The sequence below is a fragment of the Aplidium turbinatum genome, chromosome 2, assembly GCF_918807975.1.
Source record: "Aplidium turbinatum chromosome 2, kaAplTurb1.1, whole genome shotgun sequence".
Taxonomy (NCBI): domain Eukaryota; kingdom Metazoa; phylum Chordata; class Ascidiacea; order Aplousobranchia; family Polyclinidae; genus Aplidium; species Aplidium turbinatum.
Genome location: NC_137473.1, coordinates 1,365,899 through 1,388,627, shown reverse-complemented (window position 1 = coordinate 1,388,627; position 22,729 = coordinate 1,365,899). Strand labels below are relative to the sequence as shown.

The window sequence follows — 22,729 nt, the reverse complement described above, 5'->3', positions numbered from 1 at the left end:
GGCATTGTGACGTCAGGTGACGTTAAATTACATCACAATTGCACGAGCTAACTCGTTTCCAGCAGCAGAACTGTTAAGAAGAAGACTCATAATTGTAACAGTTTGTGAGAAAAGTTAAAGCTACAAAAGCAAGCCAATTTTGATACCACGAGTTTTACTACAAATGATCCAAAAGGTTTGGCAGCACTGCATTTAAAAAATGAGATAGGCTACGAGTTTAATTTCAATGACAATTTCATAATAACAAAAAACCTTTAGTAAAAATTAAAGTTATATTTCAAAACGATTAATTAAATTTCCGTCCTGAACAGGCTACTTGTTTAAATGATTTCCAACTTTTTCCCTAAAAAGATCATGTATTCATTTTGCACCTATGAAAATAAAACTTTACTGTTGACAAATCTAACAAAACAAAAGTTTTGAGATCAAAAAACAGTTGCATGATGGACCAAGTCAACAGATTTGTTACGTTTGAACTTATGATGACTGTAGCATATATAAACATCATTTATGAAATATTTTGTTATCAACTACACCAACAGTCTTATTTTCAAATACCACAAAAAATTCAACGCACCTGGGTGTTCTGAAAATCCAAAACTTTACAAGAGAAAATCTAGGCCAGGGGCGTGCAACTGTTTATCGCAATGGGCCACAACGTACAATTATAATGATGCTGAAGGCCAGTCTATCGAATAACACATGAATTTATATGAACAATTTATTTAATGGAAAAGTAGCCTACACACAATCAAGTTACACATTGAGTTTCAGATATCTTGAAGCTCAGTTTTGTAACAAGCTCAATGTCTTTCTTGTAACCGTGAAATACCTCTTGCTGTTTGCTCAAAGACTTTTTCAACTGCTGCATTTTGTATTTTGTTTTCAACTGTTGCATTTTGTTAACCCGTAATTGACCCACAATGCTATCATAATTAGCAGAGTGTTTTGCACAGTAGTGTCGCTTGATATTGTACTCTTTCATTACTGCTATAGTGTTTTGACCAAATCAGGCAAACAACATCTTGATTGTGTTGAACAACGAAGTAATTTATTCACCACTCATTGTTGAACTTCCGCCTTTCATAATCAACCTTCCTTTTCTTACTTGTAGACATTTTTACTATGCTAAGCTTTTTGTAGAATAAATATTAATACAGTAGCCTATATTCACCACACTGCACCCATAAAGTAAGATTTATGTTACTGAATCATTGCCAGAAGAACAAGGCGGTTTTCTACAACGCTTACTAATGACGCAACAATAATGCTAATGATGTAATAATGCTAAAAATCAATAATGCTAATGATGACGTTACAAATAACAACATCCTCCGATCTAACAGCGAAAAGTACTGTATTTAAAAATAATGGGCTACTTGATGAAGAATGTGCGGGCCACGTAAATGGGTACCACGGGCCGTGCTCTGGCCCGCGGGCCGTATGTTGCACGCCTCTGATCTAGGCCAAGCTGCTGTTGCGATGAACCTGACTCAAAGAACTTTGTGTTCAAAAAAATTAGTGAAGCGAGACCGTAGTGTTTCCAAAATGAAATAGCACTATTGTCAGATGACACAGAATAAAATTCTTCAAAATTGAAACTTACAACTGCTTTTACAGTAAAATAAATAGCGATAATTTGAAACGTAACAGATCTGTCACAAATGTCCATATAGGGTTAAATCACCTACTATCTAGAGTTGGTTGCACTACATCTGCAATGGTGAAGTGGGATTGCATTCTCTTTCTCATACGGCTCCAATCAATAAATGTTGTTAGAAGAGCCACGTCAATGACAACAACTGACCAACCCCAGTGCACAACATGGGACCTGGCTCTGCATGACCATGTTATCAAAGAATATAGGCCTACTCATACAAGCCTGTGATCGAACAAAAGTTTGGTACATTCCATAGAAAATTACTAGACAAAATTTTTTTAAAAGATATGTAAGAACTCACCTTTTTGTAAACTCTCTTTTGAAGCGTTTTCGTTGTTCTTTTGTCAAGAGGCCCAATTTGGTATAACGGTGCTTCTACTCCACGATAACGTTGGGAGAGTAAAAACTTTAATTCTGTTTTAGGAATGCGATCTTCATTTGAAAAGAGAATAGTTAGCTTTTTCCAGCTTCCTGAAAAAAATAATTCCTTTTGAGTGCTCTATCTCTGTGAACGTGCAATTAATTATTTCAACACATTAAGGTTTTGAAAAGTGTCTGCTAGTTGGTTATTTTAGCCTACGTGTACTGTTCATTCATGCAAGCTATATGATAGTATTTTTAACAAATACAACTACCCTTCATCCATATGAAAATATACGAGTTGGTATATGTTTTATGCCACTACCTTAATCAAAATGTGTCAGAGAAAAAGTTACAGTAGTAAAGTACTTGAGTATCACCTTCAACAAAGCACAGAATGCAAGAACATATTGTAGTGTGGGTAATTCAATTCAATTTATTTTTCTTTGTCAGAATGCAAAAGAAATGATATTGTGAAAAAGAAATACAGGAACAAAACCAACAAAAGGAAAAGGTGGCAAAACCTTAATGGTTTAAGATGTGCATGAAAGGATCTAACATTTCGGTATATGCATCGACAAATATAGTTAAGCACGGCCACCAAACCTGATACTTTAAAACAAGTAGATGAAGTAGTTAAGAATCAGCAGTGGGAAACTCCTTGGAGTGTCCAAAGACAGAAAAGCTTTCCATGCTTCTTACTCTTTTTTTAGAATTTTTAGGCATGATTTAACAGTTAACAATGCTACCCACAACAAGGTCAGCTTTATGAATTAAAGATAATAGGCTATGTGAAGAAATTAATGTAATTTTTTGAAAAAAAGATAATCTTATAGCCTATATACAGTAGACAGAACTAAGAATTTAAGAGCTGAAAACATAGTTGTATGAGCCTTCCGTAATATTATGAACTTTATTAGTGTCATTCTCAAAGCTACATAACAAAACTGCAGAAATGTCAGAACCACAAATAGCAACTTGACCTGAATAAGCAGTTCTTATTCCAGAAGACCTGATAATTACAGACATTCAGTGACGTTCGGCGGCTTAAACCGTTGGGAAAGCAACTTGTAAATATGCTGCAGCAAGGTAGTAGGCCTAGGCACGAAGGGCGTAACCGTCGGGCGAAGCCCGAAGGCGTGTTGCCGAAGGCAACACTTTCAGCGGGGGGTCTGGGGGGCCTCCCCCAGAAATTTTTGAAAAACACTTCCAATTTGGTGCGCTCTGAGAGCATTTTCAAAACAAATCAAACATAAAAATCTGTCAAATTGTGCTTCGCCCTTGTCGTGATCATACATCCATTTAATGTTTAGAAGTCATGAACAATCTTAATTTTAACGTTGCAGGACCAAAATCCAGTGTTAGACATGGAATAATAGTTGTCTAAATATTTAATTCGTCATGAATATTCATTCTCAGATATTCAGTTAGGCCTACACTACAAAAACTAACACTTAGGTCTAAACATTACAACCGCAAGCAATTTGTACAAAAAGCTGGATAAGTTTGCCTCCTGCGTATAGAAGCTTAACAAACTAAATATTGCACCCGCACCTGAACGTTCATTGGCGAAGTCACGTTACATCAACGCTGTAAAAAGGGCAAAGGCATGACTATGAAAGCTAGTAGGTTAAAGTACAGTACATGGCGAGGAGACATAAAAAAACAGCAACAATTATTTCGGCATTATGATGCTTGTGCGGTGTACCGTGACGAGCACCATTCTGACGAGTTAGTCTAGCCGCTCTAGCGAATGTATGCATTGACGTCACTGGGAAAGCAAGACTCACCTGGTCTCACCATAACACATCTGATTGGCTAAGCAGCTGGTGACGTTTTGCAAAACGAGTGATGATTGGATAAAACGAAGGCGTTTTTTGACATTTTTGAATTTAGGTAAGCAAGTTTGATAGTTGCTTACCTTGGAGCCTCAGTGATTGTTTCTGACAGAAGCGTTTGCGTTAATTGGCATTTATAGGCAAGACATGCGGTTTGGTGAGGATTTAGACTACTCACTAGCGTTACGAGTAATTCTAGTCACGAATACAGTAATTTTCAAGTTAAAATAGACATGATAAAAATAATAAGAAGTTAAACCTAGAATTCAATCATTATACTTTGCATAGTTTTCGCTCAGGTAAGCACTGCTTTCCTTGCTTTCCCTCACCGATCGTCACTGCAGACATTGCCTCCCACTTTACAAAATTTGGACAACCTAGCCTAACCTAACTTTGAACCGAAGCCTGAATGATTATTTAACAACCAAGCATAAAATTATAGCACACAGTTCGGCAGAACACAACTTCTCATCTGAATTCTGCAGCCTTATCAGCATCAGTGCTCTCATAAATGAAAACAAGAAAGTCCCCAAAGCTACGTCTAAAAATCCCTAGATTGCATCAAAATTCCCTGAATCATTATTACATTCAGTTTCACGTTCTGAAACGAAAAACAAGAGGTGGTTTAAACAACAACACTAGCTGAAACCTTTCTACATGACTTCGTTGTTAGTTGGATTTATAAGTCTCAAAGCAAAAAGCAGTATTTTAAATGTACAGTGATGCTTAACATTACAGGAATAGAGTGAAGATTTACCAATGCTTATCACATGCTAAAATAACATAAACTGTGCACGACCAACGACTTATTCATCACAGCTAATTTGACTAGCAATTAGTTCATGTGCATGATGTGCTTCAGCATCTGTAGCTGAACTCTTCACAGCCATTGCCAACTTCAACAATTTAGCTTGATCACTTAACCCAGGGGTCACCAAACTATGGCCCGCGGGCCAGAACCGGCCCGCGAACTGATTTCATCCGGCCCGCCACGTGCTGCGGAAATAACAACTACACTACAACTGTTTTTTATCATTAGGCCACCACAAATGGGGACAGCCTAGCTAGGTCAAATTTGGAAAGACGTAATGCTTTTTCAAAAGCACAATGCCCTGTACAGTATCACAGCAAGGAATAAATTTTCCAGCAACCTTTCGATTTTCATCATAACTTTGCTATTCCACCGCTGACTTTGTAATTTATCGTGCTCAATTCAAGTCAATGGAGATTCTAAATAGTTGCATATCTTTTTGCAATTTGCATCCGGCCCGCAGCTGTTAATCTCACAGCAATCCGGCCCTCAGAGGAAAAAGTTTGGTGACTCCTGACCATGGCCACCTAGTGGATATGGCCAGCTATATCACATATGAAGGCCTTTTTACAACGGGCCGATAGGAAAATACTTGAAATTTTGACGAGCAAAGAAACTGCTCTTACTGGCATGGGGTACAACAAAGCAGATATTTTTCAGACTTGTTAGGCGTTTTCAATGCATTTAACAGTTGCCTGACCTTACATTTAGACATATTGCATTACCAAACTACATAATGAATGGTGCAAATTAATAATTTGTAAGTGAACAAACATCTCAAAATAAGCAATAACAACAGCACGGACTATTTTTTTACAACAGAAATAGTGTAAGGACATGCGAAAATAATGATATATGCTTTATTCAATGAAGTGGGGGGGGGGACTACAAAGACGATCATAGGCGCCGACTTTTCAAAAAACCTTGGGGGGCGAGAAAGGTGATGACGTCATAACCATAATGCTATTTTAGTCAATTAAAATAGTCTTTGATTAAGCTTACCGTCTTGTTTATATTGACACCTAGGTCGCAAACTGAATTTATTAAAACCGCTGCTTGAAACGATTAGTTTTACGCATGCAGTACACCTAGTAGTAAAAATTTTGATATTGCTAGGTCATAATTGGAAGAACAGTTGAAAAACAAGCCGATTAATTTACTTTTCGTGCGAGTGCAAACAACGATCAAGACAGTGAAGTTATCGAAATAATACGCAAAAAATGACGACCTTAAGCAGAGTGAAAACCAGCTATCAGTTTTATTAACCTCGCTTTGCTAATTACTTACCTTCAAAGCGTTAACAACGGCGAAGTGTTTTCTCTTGTTTTTTTTATTGAAAATCATTATAGTCTTTTATCGAATACCGTATATACTCGAGTATGTTCGCAAGTGATGTTCAGTTGTTCACCTCAAAAAGACATGTTGTTTTTTCCAGGCAGTTTACAAAATGAACGCATTTTGCTGCGGCAAAATTGCCGACTTAGATTACGGAAGGTGAAATGGTGTCGGCCGAAGCAAACGTTTTGATTAGCCTACGTTTATTTGCAGTGATTCAACCTTAATTTTTAAATATAACGATTTCTTGTCAGTTCTAAAGTTTATGCACTTGTTGAGCAATATGCAAAGCTCACGAAACAAAACAGCAGAAAGAGCTGTTTTAAGAGATCATTTTTTTTGCGTGTAGGATATAATCGTTTTTATTACGTAACATTCCATGATCGTTGAAGTCAATGTCAATCCTTAGCGGCCGCATAAAACAATGATGTCAGGTTGGCTAGACGATAATAGCGGTAAGAGACGTCGTTAATGCAGGCGATATCTGCGACCAAGATCATTAAACAGGTTTTCGATTTCTCACACATTGTGAACAAAACAATGCGTTCTGTTCAATCATAATTGTCTCACAGCGGGAAGACTTCGTTGAAAATAGCGCGTCTAATTTAGTTGGTTTACTAATGCCGGGAATACTGAATAGTTACGTGACTATTCCAGCAGTTACTCTACGATCTACTTTGAAATTTCCATACCGTATGTCAATCCCAATACTTAGATGAACCATCGAATGGTAGTGTCGGGAATAAGCTATTCGACTTATATACGCCACGGGAGAAGGAAATGTTACGGTACCAATTTTCGGCTCAAAAGTAGAGGTTCGACTTATACACGAGATTGATCTGTACTCGAGTATAGGCTGCACGATAGTGCAGGAGTGTCAATAGATGAGTGTATGAGATGTATATATTTTCACAATAAAAAAAACAATGAAAACTATTAATACTACAAAAAGTGCTCAATGCCAAGCAAAAAGGCAAAGCAGAGCGAATTAAATCAAATGTAGTTATTACTATCTGAAGCCTTTACAAATTGTTTCACCTAACTATTTTTGAATAAGACCTTCTGATGATCCGTTAGGTGAAACAATTTGTAAAGGCTTCAGATAGTAATAACTAAATTTGATTTATTTTCACAATATATACATCAATACAGTGCTTATTGAAGCAAACCACGGATGACAGTTTTGAAAAATGCATTTTTTCTTTAAGCTGTATTCACGTAATCGTTCGTTGTTTCGTAGTTTCAACTCGATAAAGTTTGCTAAAATCGATTTCATGCTTGAAGTCACAAAAAAAATGTAATAGACGTTTGGATAACTCGTGAAATGAGAATAAGCATTCAACCTCGCATTCGCTTTTTCGCTAACACGCGTTTTGACTTTGAAGTTGCTCCTTACGCGCGGGAAGATAAGCAGTGTGGGAATGTGAGCGTGCGTGCCTTGCGCATCTCACTCTCAGTAGTTATTCACGTTCCAGAGAAAGCCATGCGATCAGCTGCTGCTTTGCGGTCAAGAGCAACGTAGGCTGTTTTTCGCTTTCGGCATTCTTTAAACCCGTTTAAATGATCTAAATCTCTTTCGCAAAGTACTTTATCTTTGAAACACCACTTGTAATAGACATTTTTGTTGCCCCTCAACCATAAGTTTATGGGGGGCGCCGCCCCCCGGAAGTCGGCGCGTATGAAGACGATAGTGATTATGGTGACGGAAAAAAGACATCCCATAACTACAATAGAATCTTAAACTACTTTTGCCTTTGCTTAAATGCTACAATGTTATCCTTTCTTTTTGACTCATTTATAATATTTTGGTAATTATTATAATAAATGTTAAAGACAATTTTCGATGCAAAGTGGTTGCCCCAGACCACCTGTGCGTCACATGCCAACTTTACACTGGAGAAAAGATATTTTTTGAAAACGTAGGCTAGTGCATAGCTTTTCGACAGGGCAATCCACATTTGCGTACCTCTTTTTCAACAACATCTAAAGCAGCAAAAGCACTATAAACAAAATCAGAAAGTGGCTGAAAAGGCACACTGAAGCCTCCCTTGACAAATGCTGAAAGTACAAAGGAGCTTTAGCTGCGGAATCAGCTGTAAGTAAATTTTTGCACATTGCACATTTGGAGCGTTTAACAAGTTTTTTGCAATATAACCGGCTATTGTAAAGCCAACTTCTGCACTATTAGAAGATAATGTTGCGTTAAACATTTCATTGACAACTTCATCCACATCTTCCTGAAGCTTTTCAAAGCTTAAAAAAATGCATGGATTACTTGCAGCTAGACCCTCTTTCCAAAATTGAATATCCCTTTTCAACAAATCTTTTTGCACATGCAAATTTCGATCTAGCCTACTAACAGCTTCAGCAACCTTGGGAAAGCCAGACAACTTGTCAGAAATAATGTAAAAAATCAAAAAGTTTTATTCCCGACAGTAGCCTACTGGAAACCATCTGGGCAGTGTGCCTCAGTTATGTCACTGAAAATAAGATATTCTGTTTTTCTGCGAGAAGTCTACCAGTTCATCAAGTTGCTTTATATGAATTTTGGGTGCTTTTCGTGGAGGTGCTGGAGTTGGTATAGCTGATGGAGTGATGGCGTTTTAATGCTAGAATTGAGTGGACTGTTGGAACTGGATTTAGATGCCACTTGAGGTTATTTCTTCTACCATAACTTATAAATTTCTCTTCAAATGTTTCATACAAAAAACAGACTTTTTATAGGCTCCCAGTTAGATCGGTTAACAAATTTTATCCATTGCGGCAGCAACACTACACTATATCCAGAGGAAAAGCAAAGTTTGAAATATTGGTACCAGAAGTGCAGTAGCCTGATTTGCAACCAAACGCAACGCATTTGTTAGGCATTTTGTCACTTAATTCCTATAAAATGCAATGAAACAACAAGTCCATCATCTACTTGAACATGTGAACTTCAGATCATGACCGATTCGTGGTCATGTATAATTGTATAGGCTATCCTACATGCCAAGACTTGCATTACGATTCATACATTGGTCAAAGGGTTACCATATTTTGCTGATAGAAAACGATTGGTTTATCTAGTTTAGTTTTGCAAACATGAAGTTAACCTGCTTTCCTTTCGTCAACTGACTACAAAGTTAAAGTAGGCTACAGTAGCAATTAAAAAGTATGCTGAAGTGAAGATACAACTAGGTCTGTAGCCATTGCATATCAGAAGCTTGATTTGCTCAGTAATCAGCTGCATAATTTCGGTAAGGTGCATTACTTTTCTGTGCTATGTTGCTTGAGAATATCACATGAAAACTAACTGCACAAGTGCACATATTGTGCGATTTTAATGTTTTCCTTTTCACTCTAGCTGCTAGACTTGCCTATGCTGTGACTAACTGCGTATGAGTTTACTTCATGGTTCACTCCCATCAAGCAAAATGTCCAGCTGCGCAATATTTCAGCTCTCAATTTACAAACTTTCTTTACATTGAGTCAACGTCCACAAACCTGCGATTCATGTCTACATACTCTTAAGGCAAAAGTAATGTGGTTTGTCTGCCGAACTGCTACGAAACAGTCGGCCCGGTATTTTAAGGCTTCAAAATGTGACATAGCCGGTCATCTCTACTAGTATGGTCATGCCCTGACTTAAACCCAGTTTGTCAGCTGATAAGCCAGCTGACTCCATACCGGTACGTTGTTGGGTGTGTAGTAAACCAACTAAGCTTTCTCTCTTTAAACTGTTCCTGTAGTCAGTTTTAATGTCCTTCAAGCTACTAAAACGTCGTTCTTACTAAAATTCCATATCATTGCGACTATCCTTGGTATCAGTAGGCTCTTCAACCGTTTGTTTTCTCCACTATGTCTACCAAATCTAGTGGTGCTACTGTTGCTACATTTGCCAAAAACTTGAAAGTTGTACATACAAATAAACTTTCATTCATTTTGTAAGCGAACAAGACAAAACTGCTAAAATTCCCAAAAAATCCCTAAATCATCAAATTCCCTAAACTTGTCCCTAAAAGTGGTCAAAAGTCCAGATTTAGGGACAAATTCCCGTAAAATGAGACCACTGATCAGCATCAAGCTGTAAATCTCTAGTCTCAGGACTCCAAGAGTCAGGCTTTCAACAGCAGACAGCAATCGCTCGCGCGCGTGTGTGCGGCACATAACGCGTTTTCCATAACTAGCCATTCAGGGCGCGCTATCTGGATCACGTGGATTGATGCGTTGTGATAGTATTTCTTGAGGAATCACCTTCCAAGAATTAGAAAATACTAACCTTAAAATGCTTACGTGTTTACGGAATTATGGATATTGGATTTTATTGCATAAAACTTCACAAAAACACTCTACACATTAACAGTAGGCTAGTCACTCTGTGTGATAATTCGATATTGTCCATTCAAATTTCACATCGCCTTAAATTGCCTACACCTGCTTCTTGTCTTCTGTTTCTTTTCCACACACAAATTGCACTTTCTTTGAAATTTCTAGATCGATTTTGAAAATCTTTCCATCAGAGTAAGCACAAACAATTTATTTTTTTTTATTTTACTAAACTTGACGTGTCCTCAAGTCTAGACTATTTTTATAAGACAAATTTTTAGTTTCGGATCTAAAGAGCGACACTTAGCCTATAAGCTGTCGATTTTAAAACAGCGCAAGAATGCCATCTTTTAGGCTATGAGTCCGATACAAGAGAGAGCAATTCATTCGCAATTGTCTTACTTACTGGAATAGATAAAATAATGGTAACCAACTTTTAAAGATGCCAATAATAGTTTTTTCCAATTAAAATTTTCATCTACTCGATTCAGCTTGCGCACTGTGACATTGGTTGGTTTCGCAACTTCTCTCCATTCACTGTTGCAGACTTCGGAAATCTGGAAGTAAGATTTACAGATAGCTGAAGCATGTCGAGAAAAAGGGCGTCAAAATTTCAGGCGCTGGAGCCTTTGGGAGTGCGAGTTTAGGACAATCTGGTTGAAGAGGTGGTCATCCCTTGACATAGCTTGTAGGACCAGACTGCGTAGGCTACGTGATTTTACCTATGAAGTCTACATGAAGCGATGCCTGATAGTACCGGCAGAAAGTCAGCGGGAGTTGGAAGAAGGCAACCAGTGATTATTCTCATGGTGGTTTTAAGGGCAGTGCCAATTTTGCAAATGTGTACGCTGCGGTACCAAGCAGGAAAGCATATTCGGAGTACTGTGAACAAGTGCAAGAGCACTTGTACGGAATGTGGATGTACCAGCACCCCAGGATATTCCGGTAGCCATCTCAGCAAATTATTGCGTGCTGATAGCTTAGCATGGAGGGCTTGAGCATGGTGTTTGTAGGTTAATTATTGGTCGAGCTTCATTCCTAGGAAGGTGAGGCACGGGTTATGTTATGGCCTACTGAACTGGGAGTCTGGGAGAACGTTAAATTTTTTCTTAGAAACGTAATTTTATTTTTTATTCAATATTTATGACTTGAAATTAAAATAAAAGGTTTAATTTAAACAAACCTCAATAAAGCATCGAAACAATAAATTTTCTGACACTAGTTGCTACTGAAACGTGTGAGTAAATATTATTTATTCTAGGCAACACTACCCAGAAATCCCGCGCAAAGCTGCAGACAATTTTGTTGATTGCTAACAGAGTTGCCAACATTGCAATCTATTCCTAAGCTTAATCTTACCTTTTTAAAATATGTGCGTATTGTAGAAACTTACAAGCTAATGGTTAATTTTGAATTCTTTTCAATAAAGGTTGAAAGTATTAAGTGCTTTTTTTTCAACTGGTTAAGCTTTAAAAATTTATTCTTTTATTTGACGGTTTAATTTAATTGTCCAGTTTAATTATGTTTGGCAACACCGCACAAAAATTCCCGCCCAAATCTGCTGCAGGCGACAGCCATTTTGTTTTCAGTCGTTCAATCAATCAATCAATGTTTTATTTGTCAGTAACAGGAACATAGGTACATGTTTGAAATATGCAATATACACAGTACAAAAGTTACACAGGTTCCCATACCGACAGGGAGACAACGAGACGACCATACGGTCTACTAGTCAATTGCCACCCTACGGAAATTACGATTTTGCCATTTAAAATAAGCTTACAAGAGAAAAATAATAATTGAAACGTTCCCGCGCTTCAATAACAGCATACGCACAAAAAAAAAACATATTGATGATAACGTAGGCCAAAACACAAAATTCCATGAAGCAAGCAGAGAATAATAAAGTTTTCGAAGCAACTGACAAGTTGGTTTCCATAACATATCACTTACGATGCACTGTAGCTTTGTAAAATTAACGTTTTGATCTCTTTTTTGAAACAATGAAATGATAAGTTTTTTAGCCTACTTGGAACCTCTGACCAGAGCATTGGTCCCAATACCTGCATGGACTTCTTGCCAAATTCTGTGTTTGATCTGTTTATAAAATAATTGTTGCCTGTTTGATATCTTGTGTTATGCTGATGAATAGATGAAGCATTTGTAAATAAATCACAATACGTAGACGGATACTCATTCATATGAACTTTGTACATATGTTTTTTTATTTCAATGTTATGTATGTCTTTTAGTTTCAAGATGTTCATTTTGAAAAATAAAAAATTAGTGTGAGCATAGTAATTTTGTTTCGTAATTATTCTTATAACCTTTTTTTGTAATTTTATTAATGGATCCAGTGCACTGTCACAGGCCTTTCCCCAGCTTGAAATACAATATTGCAAATGACAGTAAATCAAAGCGTGATACACATCTTTTAAAGTGTCCGTGTTGACATAATTTCTGAGTTTAAGCAACGCCCATGAACCTTTTGCTACTTTTCCGCAAATTTTATCTATGTGATATTTCCATGTTAATTTGTTATCTATGTAAACGCCAAGGTATTTTATTTGATCTTTTTGTTGAATGCTTGTGTTACCAATGTTAATGTTAAAATTTTTTATGTGTTTTTTATTTGTTATTAGCATGTATTCAGTTTTTGAGAAATTTAATGATAATCTATTAAGCTTCAACCAGTTGTAAACTTTTTGCATTTCGGCATTCACATTGTTCTGCAAATTTATTTCACATTTGTCGCTCATCGTAAGATTGGTGTCGTCAGCAAATAGTTTAACATTCATGTTTGTTGAATTTGGTAAGTCATTTATATACAGTAAGAAAAGAAGGGGTCCCAATGTCGATCCTTGGGGCACACCGCAGGTAACCTGTCTTGAGTTTGAAGAGATTCTATTGACGACCGTGTGCTGTAGACGATTGCTGATATAGCTTTTTAACAATTGTAATGGAAGGCCCCGAAAACCGTATGTTTGCAGTTTCTGTATGAGAATAGTGTGATCAACTGTGTCGAAGGCTTTAGCTAAATCAAGAAATACAGAGCAAGTTGTATTTTTATTATCTAGGTTAGTTAAGATGTTATCACAAACGTTTGACACAGCTAACGAAGTGGAATATTGTGGTCTAAATCCATACTGATGTGGTGTGATCAGGTCTTTTTTTGTTAGATAATTGTACATTTGTTCATACAGGCATTTTTCGAATATTTTGGTGAAGGGGGACAATAGTGATATGGGCCTATAGTTGGAACAATTTTTCCTGGAGCCGCTTTTGAAGATTGGGGTAACTTGAGCGACCTTTAGTACATCAGGATATACACCTTTATCGATACACTCATTGAATAAGTTGGTGAGGAAAGGGGCGATTATTGGTGAGGATAGTTTGACAAATCTTATAGGTATTCCATCATGTCCTGTACTTTTAGAGACAGAAAGATTATTAAGATGTTTTAATACTTCTTCTTGATTGACGGGTTTTAGGAAAAAGGAGAATGGGACACTTTGCAATTTCAATAATGAGCCAGGAGACGGTAGAGGGATTTTAGATGCCATGGAAGGACCAATTTCTGTGAAATAATCATTAAAACAGTTACTTATTTGTGCAGGGTCAGAGATTTTTTCATTGTCAGTGCTAATTATTTCTTCTGGTATGTGAGCTGTGTGCTTATGTTTGTACTTGATGATGTCATTTATGGTTTTCCATATTTTTCCAGTGTTGTGCTTGCTTTGCGTAATAAGAAAACTGTAATGCATTTTTTTTGCTTGCTCTTTGGTATGAGTAAGTACATTTCTGTACTTTTTGTATGTTGCTTGTGCAGAAGTGTTTGTTGGGTCTTTTATTTTTAAGTGATATAGTCTGTTTTTAGTTTTGATGGAGTTCAAAATTCCTTTTGTTAGCCATGGTTTGGTCTTGAGTTTTCTTTCTCTTCGAGACAACAATCGTAAAGGTGCATGCTTGTTTAAAGTGTCATTAAAAGTGTCGATGAAATGATTAAATTTGCTATGAACTGAATCATTCCTTTCTGTGTATTCGTTGGTCAAGCTATTTTCCAGATCACAAACGAATTCATCAGCAACAAAGTTTTTCATGTTCCTTACTTTTTGTGTATATTTTTCTTGTTTTGGTTTTGCAGAGTTTATCACAACTACAATAGGAAAGTGGTCAGAAACATCGTGAATAAGAACATGGCATTGAATTTTATTTGCTTGGTCGTTGCTGTATACATGATCGATTAAAGTTGAACTTGTGGAAGTTACACGGGTCGGGGATTGTACTAATTGATTGCAGCCTAAAGAGAGAAACGCATCACAGTAATTTTTTACAGCAGAATTTTTTGTCTTTGCTAACATATCAATATTAAAATCACCACAAATGTAATATTGTTTTTTGAAATTATTTAACGAATCAATGCACTCACAGAATTTGGTTTGAAACTCAATTAACTTATTTTTGGGATGCCTGTATACTACACCAACTGTGCACTGTCTATTGTTTGATAAAGTAATATCCACCCAGAGATCTTCACATTCCTGTAAGTTTAGACTTAAATTATTAATTTGATTATACTTTATTGAACTGCTTACGTATAGCCCGACACCACCTGCTTGTATTTTAGCATCAGTTTGTTTGTTATTAAAGTGGACAAAATTATAGCCTTGCAAGCTAACAAAATGCAATCGATTTTCATTCAGCCAGGTTTCTGACACAGCAATAAGGTCCGGTGCTTCTTGCATTTCGACAAGCAGTGATTCTAATTTTTCAAAGTTGCCAACTAGGCTTCTCATGTTTACATGTAAAATCGATAGCTGGTTCCTATTAATATTGTTAGTTAAAGAGAAGGAGTTTTTTGAATAAAAATTTTTACAATCCGCAGACATTGCCACAAACAAAGTATGACCAACAGATGAATACAAAACCAATAACGCAGGACACGAAAGATTACAAAATGACTTTGCAACAAAACAGATTAAAAGCAAAATCACCAACACCTGCATTTATAACTTGTAGTCAGGATAATCAAAGAATTCACTTATGTGTGACGAAATAGGACGGTGACCAACAAGCACCGAAAAAGAACAAATAACAAGTCTGGTTTAAGTGGTGTAAGAAACACTTTAGAAAATAAACAAAACACTATTATTGCGTTATAAAATATTTAATTTAGCAAGGATTTTGGAAATTGACTAAGTAATAATTTTAATTTGAAACTATAAAAGAACTAAATTAAATTACGGTACTTTAGTTGATGAGAGGTAACTCAGGGCAAAATTCCGTCAAGCAGTGATGTAGAATCAAATGAATTGTGTTAAAATGACCTGATTAAAATATGCAGCTTAAAAAGAGAATTAAGACTGGCGAGGATAATGGATATACTTACGTAGACGTAGCCTAAGTTAGTCGGTTTATGATATCGATCAATGTCGGAATACGAATTGTAAAATACAGTACGAGAAAAAAAAATAGGAGTTCGGAAGGTGAAGATTTCAAAAATATTATTATTACGTCACAAAGGATGAAACTTAGGGGAAAAATATTAGTCAGTCTTGACCTAGCTGAATCTGATTACTGTACTTCAAAATTGTGTAGAACTACAAATTAATAGAAAAACAAACTAAAATTAAACAAAAAATGGAGTGGTAGCGTACAATAAACTGTCCAGATTTGATCTTTTTTTCTTCTGAAATTTGATTTGTTTCCAATAAATTAACCTCTTTGGTGTTGATGGTTGAGCTTGTGCTGAAATTGGTCTTGGTTGGGTTGAAGGTTATTAGTAACGGTTGGGTGAAAAATAATGGCTGGGTTTAGAAAATGTAAGAAAGTCAAAAATGAGTACTTTTAACTTACTTTGTCTTCTAAACTTGAGGATTTTACTGGCAGCTGTGATTATCTTCATAAATGCCAAAAAACAAACAAACAATGACTGCTGACTTCTTAGCTAGCCTAACTGAAGGTCTTTTCAAGTTTAATTATCTCTGCAACTTCCTGGTTGATTTTGATAGTTTTGGTGTTGATATGACTACAATCAAATTTTCTTCTTGCTTTTTCTAGAATTAGCTTTTCTCCAGGCCTTAATTATTTTTTTGAGTCCATTTTTTGATTTGGGCCTGGAGAGAGAAATTTTTGCTGCTTGCTTTGAAAAGCGCGGGAACTTTTTTTCGTTGAAGAGAAAAGATCAGGTTTGATTCAGTTGCAGCAAGAAATAGTTGGTTCAGCTTTCAATTCTGTTGCTGCTTGGTTCATCAGACAAATGTGTTAAAGTTTGTTTCGGTCCGTGTCTTCTGAGTTTGGAGAAAGCATCAGCTTCGATTGAGCTGCAGCAAGAAATGGCTGATTGGGAAATTTTCATGATCAAGTTGTAAAGTTGCTTCGAAGATTTGTCGACAAAGAAATCAAAGTTTATTTTAATTTGCAAGCTCTGGTTAGTTTAATGTTTTAACAAAAGTTTAGTTTCCACCTGCAAAGCTAGCCTAAGTATTTTGTCCTGATTTGATAAAACTTCGAAACCGTTGAAGACAAAACTTGTGATTTTGTGACCAGCTAAGAAAAGTCTACTCAGGTTATTTTCAAATTAGAACTTCGATTCAAACCTGAAAGTTTTGTTCAAAATAATTTGTTTATATTTTTGTTTGCGATATAAATGAATTAATGTTTTGTTCTTTAGTAAACAACTTGTGTTCAATGTTTGATTATTTTATGGTTGGAACCAAACTGTGGTTTTAGGCTACAAACCTGGTTAGCCGATCTAATATTGATTGATATTATTCCTGCATTGTTAGATCACTATCGTCGCTCCATCTTCGCCATCTCAAAAATCCTGCGGGAAGGCAACGACTTGGAAGTGACAATCACAGCAGGAAGACTTTTTGATGGAGGGAGGATACGGATGAGATCCTTCAACACTCAGAATGACATCCATGCGGTGACGTCATTCCTCAAGTCGATGCCGACGCGACTTGGAAAGCTTCTTCTGCTCGAATGCAAAATGGATTCCAATCAATTCCATCCATGGAAGGAGGCGATCAAATCGATGCCTGGATCCGTGAGTCATGTTTAACTTTTATAACCAACACATTGATTCATGGTCAGTTGTTACGTTGATTCAACGTCGCATTACGTTGTTTAACGTCTCAGTTTCAACAAGTTTCACAAAGTAAGTTCCAGTTTCCAATTTTAATCATTTTCTAACAATTCTTCTAAAGTGAAGAAAGGCGTTCTTCCCGGCTATCAGCACAAGGCTGATTACTCACTAGCATTCTTCTTCTTCTAAACATAAAATAAATAAACAAAATGTCACAACATAAATAAATTGTTTATGTTTAATTGTTGCATCAAAATTAATTTGTGTTTAGATTCTTCGGATGAGTCTCTATGGCAACCTCCTATCTGTCGATGACGTCATCGAGGTGTTAGACAAAGTTGAGGAGGAAGTTGAGATGAAGTATTCCCTCGATGATGGAGATGGGAGGAGGGGGAGATCTCCGAACATGAAGGAAAGATCCAAACTGCAAGAAGCATTGGATCGGTTGGACAATAAAGTGAGAGTTGTTTACGTTGTATCAACGTTATAACAATTAATTGTGTCAACATTAAACCAACGTCAATTATTCGCTTTGTCTTTTACAGAAGTTGAAGATCCGGGTTGGCCGCGATGGCAATCCTATTTACCTCAAGCACAAGGATTGTTGATGTTTTTATTTATTTGTTGATGTTTATTATAAAATTATGTCATCCAGTGATTTTGTTTGGTTGAGTTAAGAATACAACAAACTGCTTGTTCACATCAGGTGACGTAATACCAACAAAAATGTTTATAATATTATCAAACCAAGGTTTATTTATGTTCTTCAACTTTAGGTCGATAAACATCAACAAAAGTTAGTTTGTGAAGAAAGGGGGCGTTCTTCCCGGCTATCAGCACAAGGCTGAGCACTCACTAGTACAGCGAGCAGCTGCGATTCGCCAACCATAACGGTGTAGCTTCCACGCTAGCCATTCAGACCATCCAATCATAATGGTTGGCGAATCGCAGCTGCTCGCTGTACTAGTGAGTGCTCAGCCTTGTGCTGATAGCCGGGAAGAACGCCCCCTTTCTTCACAATGTCCTCTGCCCTGGCGCCTGCTGGTTTTGTTGGCTCTTTGTTTCCACAAAGATAAGAGTTAAACTGACTGGTAAAGCGGTGGTCGAATAAATTTGTGGCAGAATGCGGTGCGATACTGATGAGCCCAGCCTTATGGGCGAAACACGTGTCTGTCGCTGTCAATTCTTGCTACAAATCGGCTGCCGAGAAACAAAGTTAGTTTGTTTATTAAACTTATTAATTTTTATGAAATCATTTCAATAAAGAATTCAAATTAAGTCAGCAGTGTTTCCAAATTAGATAATTATTTTTTATAAATTCAATATAAAATTAAAGTCGAAAATTTAAAAGTAGCCATCGAGATGAATCACATGTCGAATCAGTTCATTTGTATAACGTGTTGCAAGATTACATTACTTTTTCTTAAATCAGAGACCTGCAAGCATTAAATCTAAATACAGTAACTATTGTCAGTGTTGCCAATTCCATTCGGACTAGTTTTGCCGATTAATGTTTGGGTTACGGTGGGGGTAATATTATATTCGATAACAAAATTAACGCGGTACTGGCCACCGCTGCCAAGAGGCATAACTAAATACTTGTTGTCAGGGTTGTCAGTTCCATTCGACCTAGTTTTCCAGATTGAGGTTTGGTTTTGAATCTTTATCCTCAGACTGACAAGGTAGCCACTTTAACAAGTAGAAGTTCTGCCACTGAAATTGATTAGAATGAAACCGCCAACCAATCAGAACATGTTATAAAAGGCTACCGTCCAATTGTGACCTTTCTAGCACTCAGCCAGAGACTTAATGCTTGTTTTGAACTTTATTTGGTAATTACAGAAGAAAAAAGAGCAATAGCAGTGGTGAGAATCGAACCCGCGTCAATGAAATAACGACTTTCTAGCCCTAACCCCTAAGCCAACCAGCTGACAGAAAATCCATCACTTGATTTGCTTTGTATCATCTTCTTTTCGCTCTTTTTCACGTCATAGAAAACGTAGCTTATGATTGGTTGGCGGGGCATTCTAGTCAATTTTAGTGGCAGAATTTTTCCTTATTAAAGTGGCTACCGACTGACAAAGCCTTGATAGGTTATTCCTGGTAGTTTCGCATACTCGTAAAGGCTCTTGACGTAGAGTAGCTACATTGAAGTTTTCCGATTATTGAAATGTTGTTGCCGGAGAATTATTCCATTCATTAGGTGCAGCTGAATTGAGAGGAGTCCTAAACGTTCGTTGCTCAAGCGCACACCCCGAGAGCCGAACCAGCGCCGCGTGATCTTGAGCCGGGCGCGTAACCACTGAGCTAAAAGTGATGGTAAACATAATGCGATAACCATTTAATATGTTTGCCAATCCCTAAAAGTGCCCACATTGCCTGACAAGTTGTAAAAGTTGCCAGTTTTGATGTTTTTGAGTAGAAATTGGACTTTGTTTGATTGTTTATCTTTTTCCTGCATTGCGCGAAAGCGGACTTGAGCGCTATGCATCGGTGTACGTCTTCCGACGTACACCTGACCCACGCTGCAGCCGACGGCAATGTCTGTTTCCGGTTGTCTACTCTAGGCTACTTATGACTTAAATTTGGTACTACCCATTACTCGAAATCGAGTAATTGGTTATTTGCTTCGTAGTCGGGGAAAAATTATGCCAGCTTCGAGTTGTGGTATTGTTGATTTCTTTGTTTTTTTTCATTTGGAACCGACTTTTAATAGATAAATACTATTTTTTCCAACAACTTGTTGCATTTGAGGTAAAAGATGATTGATCTGCGACGGAGTGCCACACAATGTTTTCCTTCTGGAGGGTGCAGTAAGCCTGAAAGGTCGAGAACTCAAGGTCACGCCGCGCTAATTCGATTCTCTGGGTGTGCGCTTAAGCAAAGCCTGTCAGGACTGCTTTCCATTTAGCGGAACCTACAGTGGTGGGTAGAATAACTCCCTGGCAACAACGCGGAAACTTCACTCTGTCAATCTTGGTGACCGGGCTTGCGACAGCCTGCACGTAGGCTACAAGTAGCCTATACGGAACTGCCAGGGTTAAGTTCTCTAAAAAACTATACAATCTCACTTCAACTGTAACCTTCAAGTTTTTTAGTTTTAATCGTCTTTACTAACTAACGTCAAATTAAGAAAGGAGAAAAACTTTTATGCCACACACAAGACATGTGAGAGCAAATAGGGCCGAAAGTTAGGAAGCAAATGACGTTGATATTTATGAAGCAAAAGAAAGTGGAAAACTATTGTTGGTATTATTGAAAATGCCATGCAATTTTTCAATAAATGCAGAGGTCTTTAGTAACGAAGCTTGGCACTATAGTGCAGGCCCTTAGGGGCAAAAATGAGCATCTTTAGGCTAAACGTGTTACACGTTGGTTTTTTGCATTTTTTTGTAGTTGATGAATCTAACTTCAATTTTAGTGGGTGCCGCAACTTTTTGGGCCACGTGATCACCCCCAAATCGGGGATTCCCCCCAAATCAATTTTGAGCTCTTTTCACGCATTTCTATGCAATTAGATACGTTATTTTTTATATTTGGACTGACTGCCACTACAAAATACACGAGATAAAAATCACCCAAATTATGCTATTAATGACGTCATTGTGACGTCATAACATTAATTTTTTGCTTTTTTCTTCTTATTGTAGTCGCTTGTTTGTTGTTGGTGTTATTTTTTTGGTTACAATAAGTTACCAATGCTAAAATAATTCCCTCTTCAAATATGACGTCAGCATTGCATCATGAATGACGTCATAATTTTGTTTTGTGATTTATTTTCAGATGTTTTTCGTACAGGTTAGTATAGTAGGTACTGGTAGGCAATAACCAGTATTTTATACAGGTTGATTAGTGATAGGCCTATCATGAATGTAACTACCAAAAAAACTACTCATCATCGGCGTATGAGCAGATCTTTCCAGGCTAGATTGGAGAGCAGGAAATCATCAGCCACTCAACAGTCTTGTCGTCCAGGACCCTCAGACCATGCGTATCGTGTGGAGGCCGGTGGGTTAGGCAGTGGTGGATGACATGGTCTGCGGTCTGTTCAGTGGCACCACACTCACATTCTGATGAAGGAACCAGGCCCCACTTGTGCATGTCCGAACAAAAACGGCCGACGCCAGTTCGCAGGCGGTTAAGCCTGACCCACGCAAGCCTTGCGAGGGACATTCCCGGTGGCATATTTACAAAAGGTTTCCTATTTTGTGCCTATCTCGAAAACTGACCAATCAGAAGCCGTATCGCTTTCTTACGTCAACTCATTTGCAAAGTTTCTTTGCGTGATTGCGTCGAGTTCGTAGGTTTTCTCCAGGATTGCCAGTTCTGCGGTTTTCCCCTGGAGTTAGGCTAGTTTTATGTCAAAGTCGCGGAAAAATGTTAGCAGTGGCGTTTTTTGTTGTTTTGTTTTAAATTCACAAAAAAAGCTTTGACTATATTCTGAACTTGTTTCATCACTTTCGACGACTGGGCTACTTTTCAGTAGCAGTTCGGCTATAAATTTTAAAAACATCTGGCAACCTTAGTTTGCTCGCTGTTCATGTCTGCTCTGCTGTCTGGCAGGCTAATCGCTAGGCTAGTACTGTGGCAGGCTATATCTCGTAATATTTTTGTATATATCAAATAATCACTGAATATACAATGTGCAGTAATGAACCGTGATGATTATCCAATTCTTACAATACATTTTATCTGCAATTTTAGATTTGGACTATCGGACAAAAAGAAAGCATTTCACCCCTACATCTCATTCCTATGGTATGTTGCAAACATTTCACTGAAGTTGAAATCTTGACTTTATAATTTACAAATTTTAACTCATAACTTTCTGCGTGTGCAACCCAAATGCAAAATACAAAGCATATTAGAAATCAAACCGTTGGCGTTAAGTAAGGATATCTTTGTTTTTCTAATGAAATAAAAGAAAAATGTGGAAGACTCAACGACAAAATAAAAGACAAAAAATGGACAAGTGTATTAGGCAAATAATAGATCAATAGCCGCCTCAAAATTGAATTTTTTGAGCTCTCGCTGAAGCAAAATCAGCGATAATATCTTCAAAATCAAGTTTTTGAACGTAATCTCTTTCTATAGAAAGAATCGATAGAGCTGATAAAAAAAAGTTTTTGTATTCGAATTTAAATTTGTAAATGTGTCTCTGAATGTGGCATTTTAGATAAAAACCGTAGGAAGCAATCGCTACCGAATTTTGAAACTCTTTTATTTAATTTGATTTTGATTTGATTTTAAATTTTGAGACTATCCTTCATAACAAGGTGACCACATCTTCTAGAAAATTGTTCATTATGCTCCACTGCTCAATGTTGAGT

The 22,729-nt window shown here is 37.1% G+C and overlaps 2 protein-coding genes across 2 annotated transcripts in view; both read left to right on the top strand.

Moving 5' to 3' along the window:
- The window catches only part of LOC145764717 (uncharacterized), a 99,291-nt gene extending 81,234 nt beyond the window's left edge, over positions 1-18,057 (top strand). Inside the window, exons 3-5 of the mRNA XM_082576377.1 lie at positions 17,098-17,360; positions 17,671-17,856; positions 17,945-18,057. Of these exons, the coding sequence (XP_082432503.1) occupies positions 17,098-17,360; positions 17,671-17,856; positions 17,945-18,007 (512 nt within the window). The 3' untranslated portion in view covers positions 18,008-18,057. The remainder of the gene's footprint in view (positions 1-17,097; positions 17,361-17,670; positions 17,857-17,944) is intronic.
- LOC145765718 (uncharacterized) overlaps positions 1-22,729 on the top strand; it is a 1,283,504-nt gene that overhangs the window by 1,069,920 nt on the left and 190,855 nt on the right. The window lies entirely within an intron of this gene.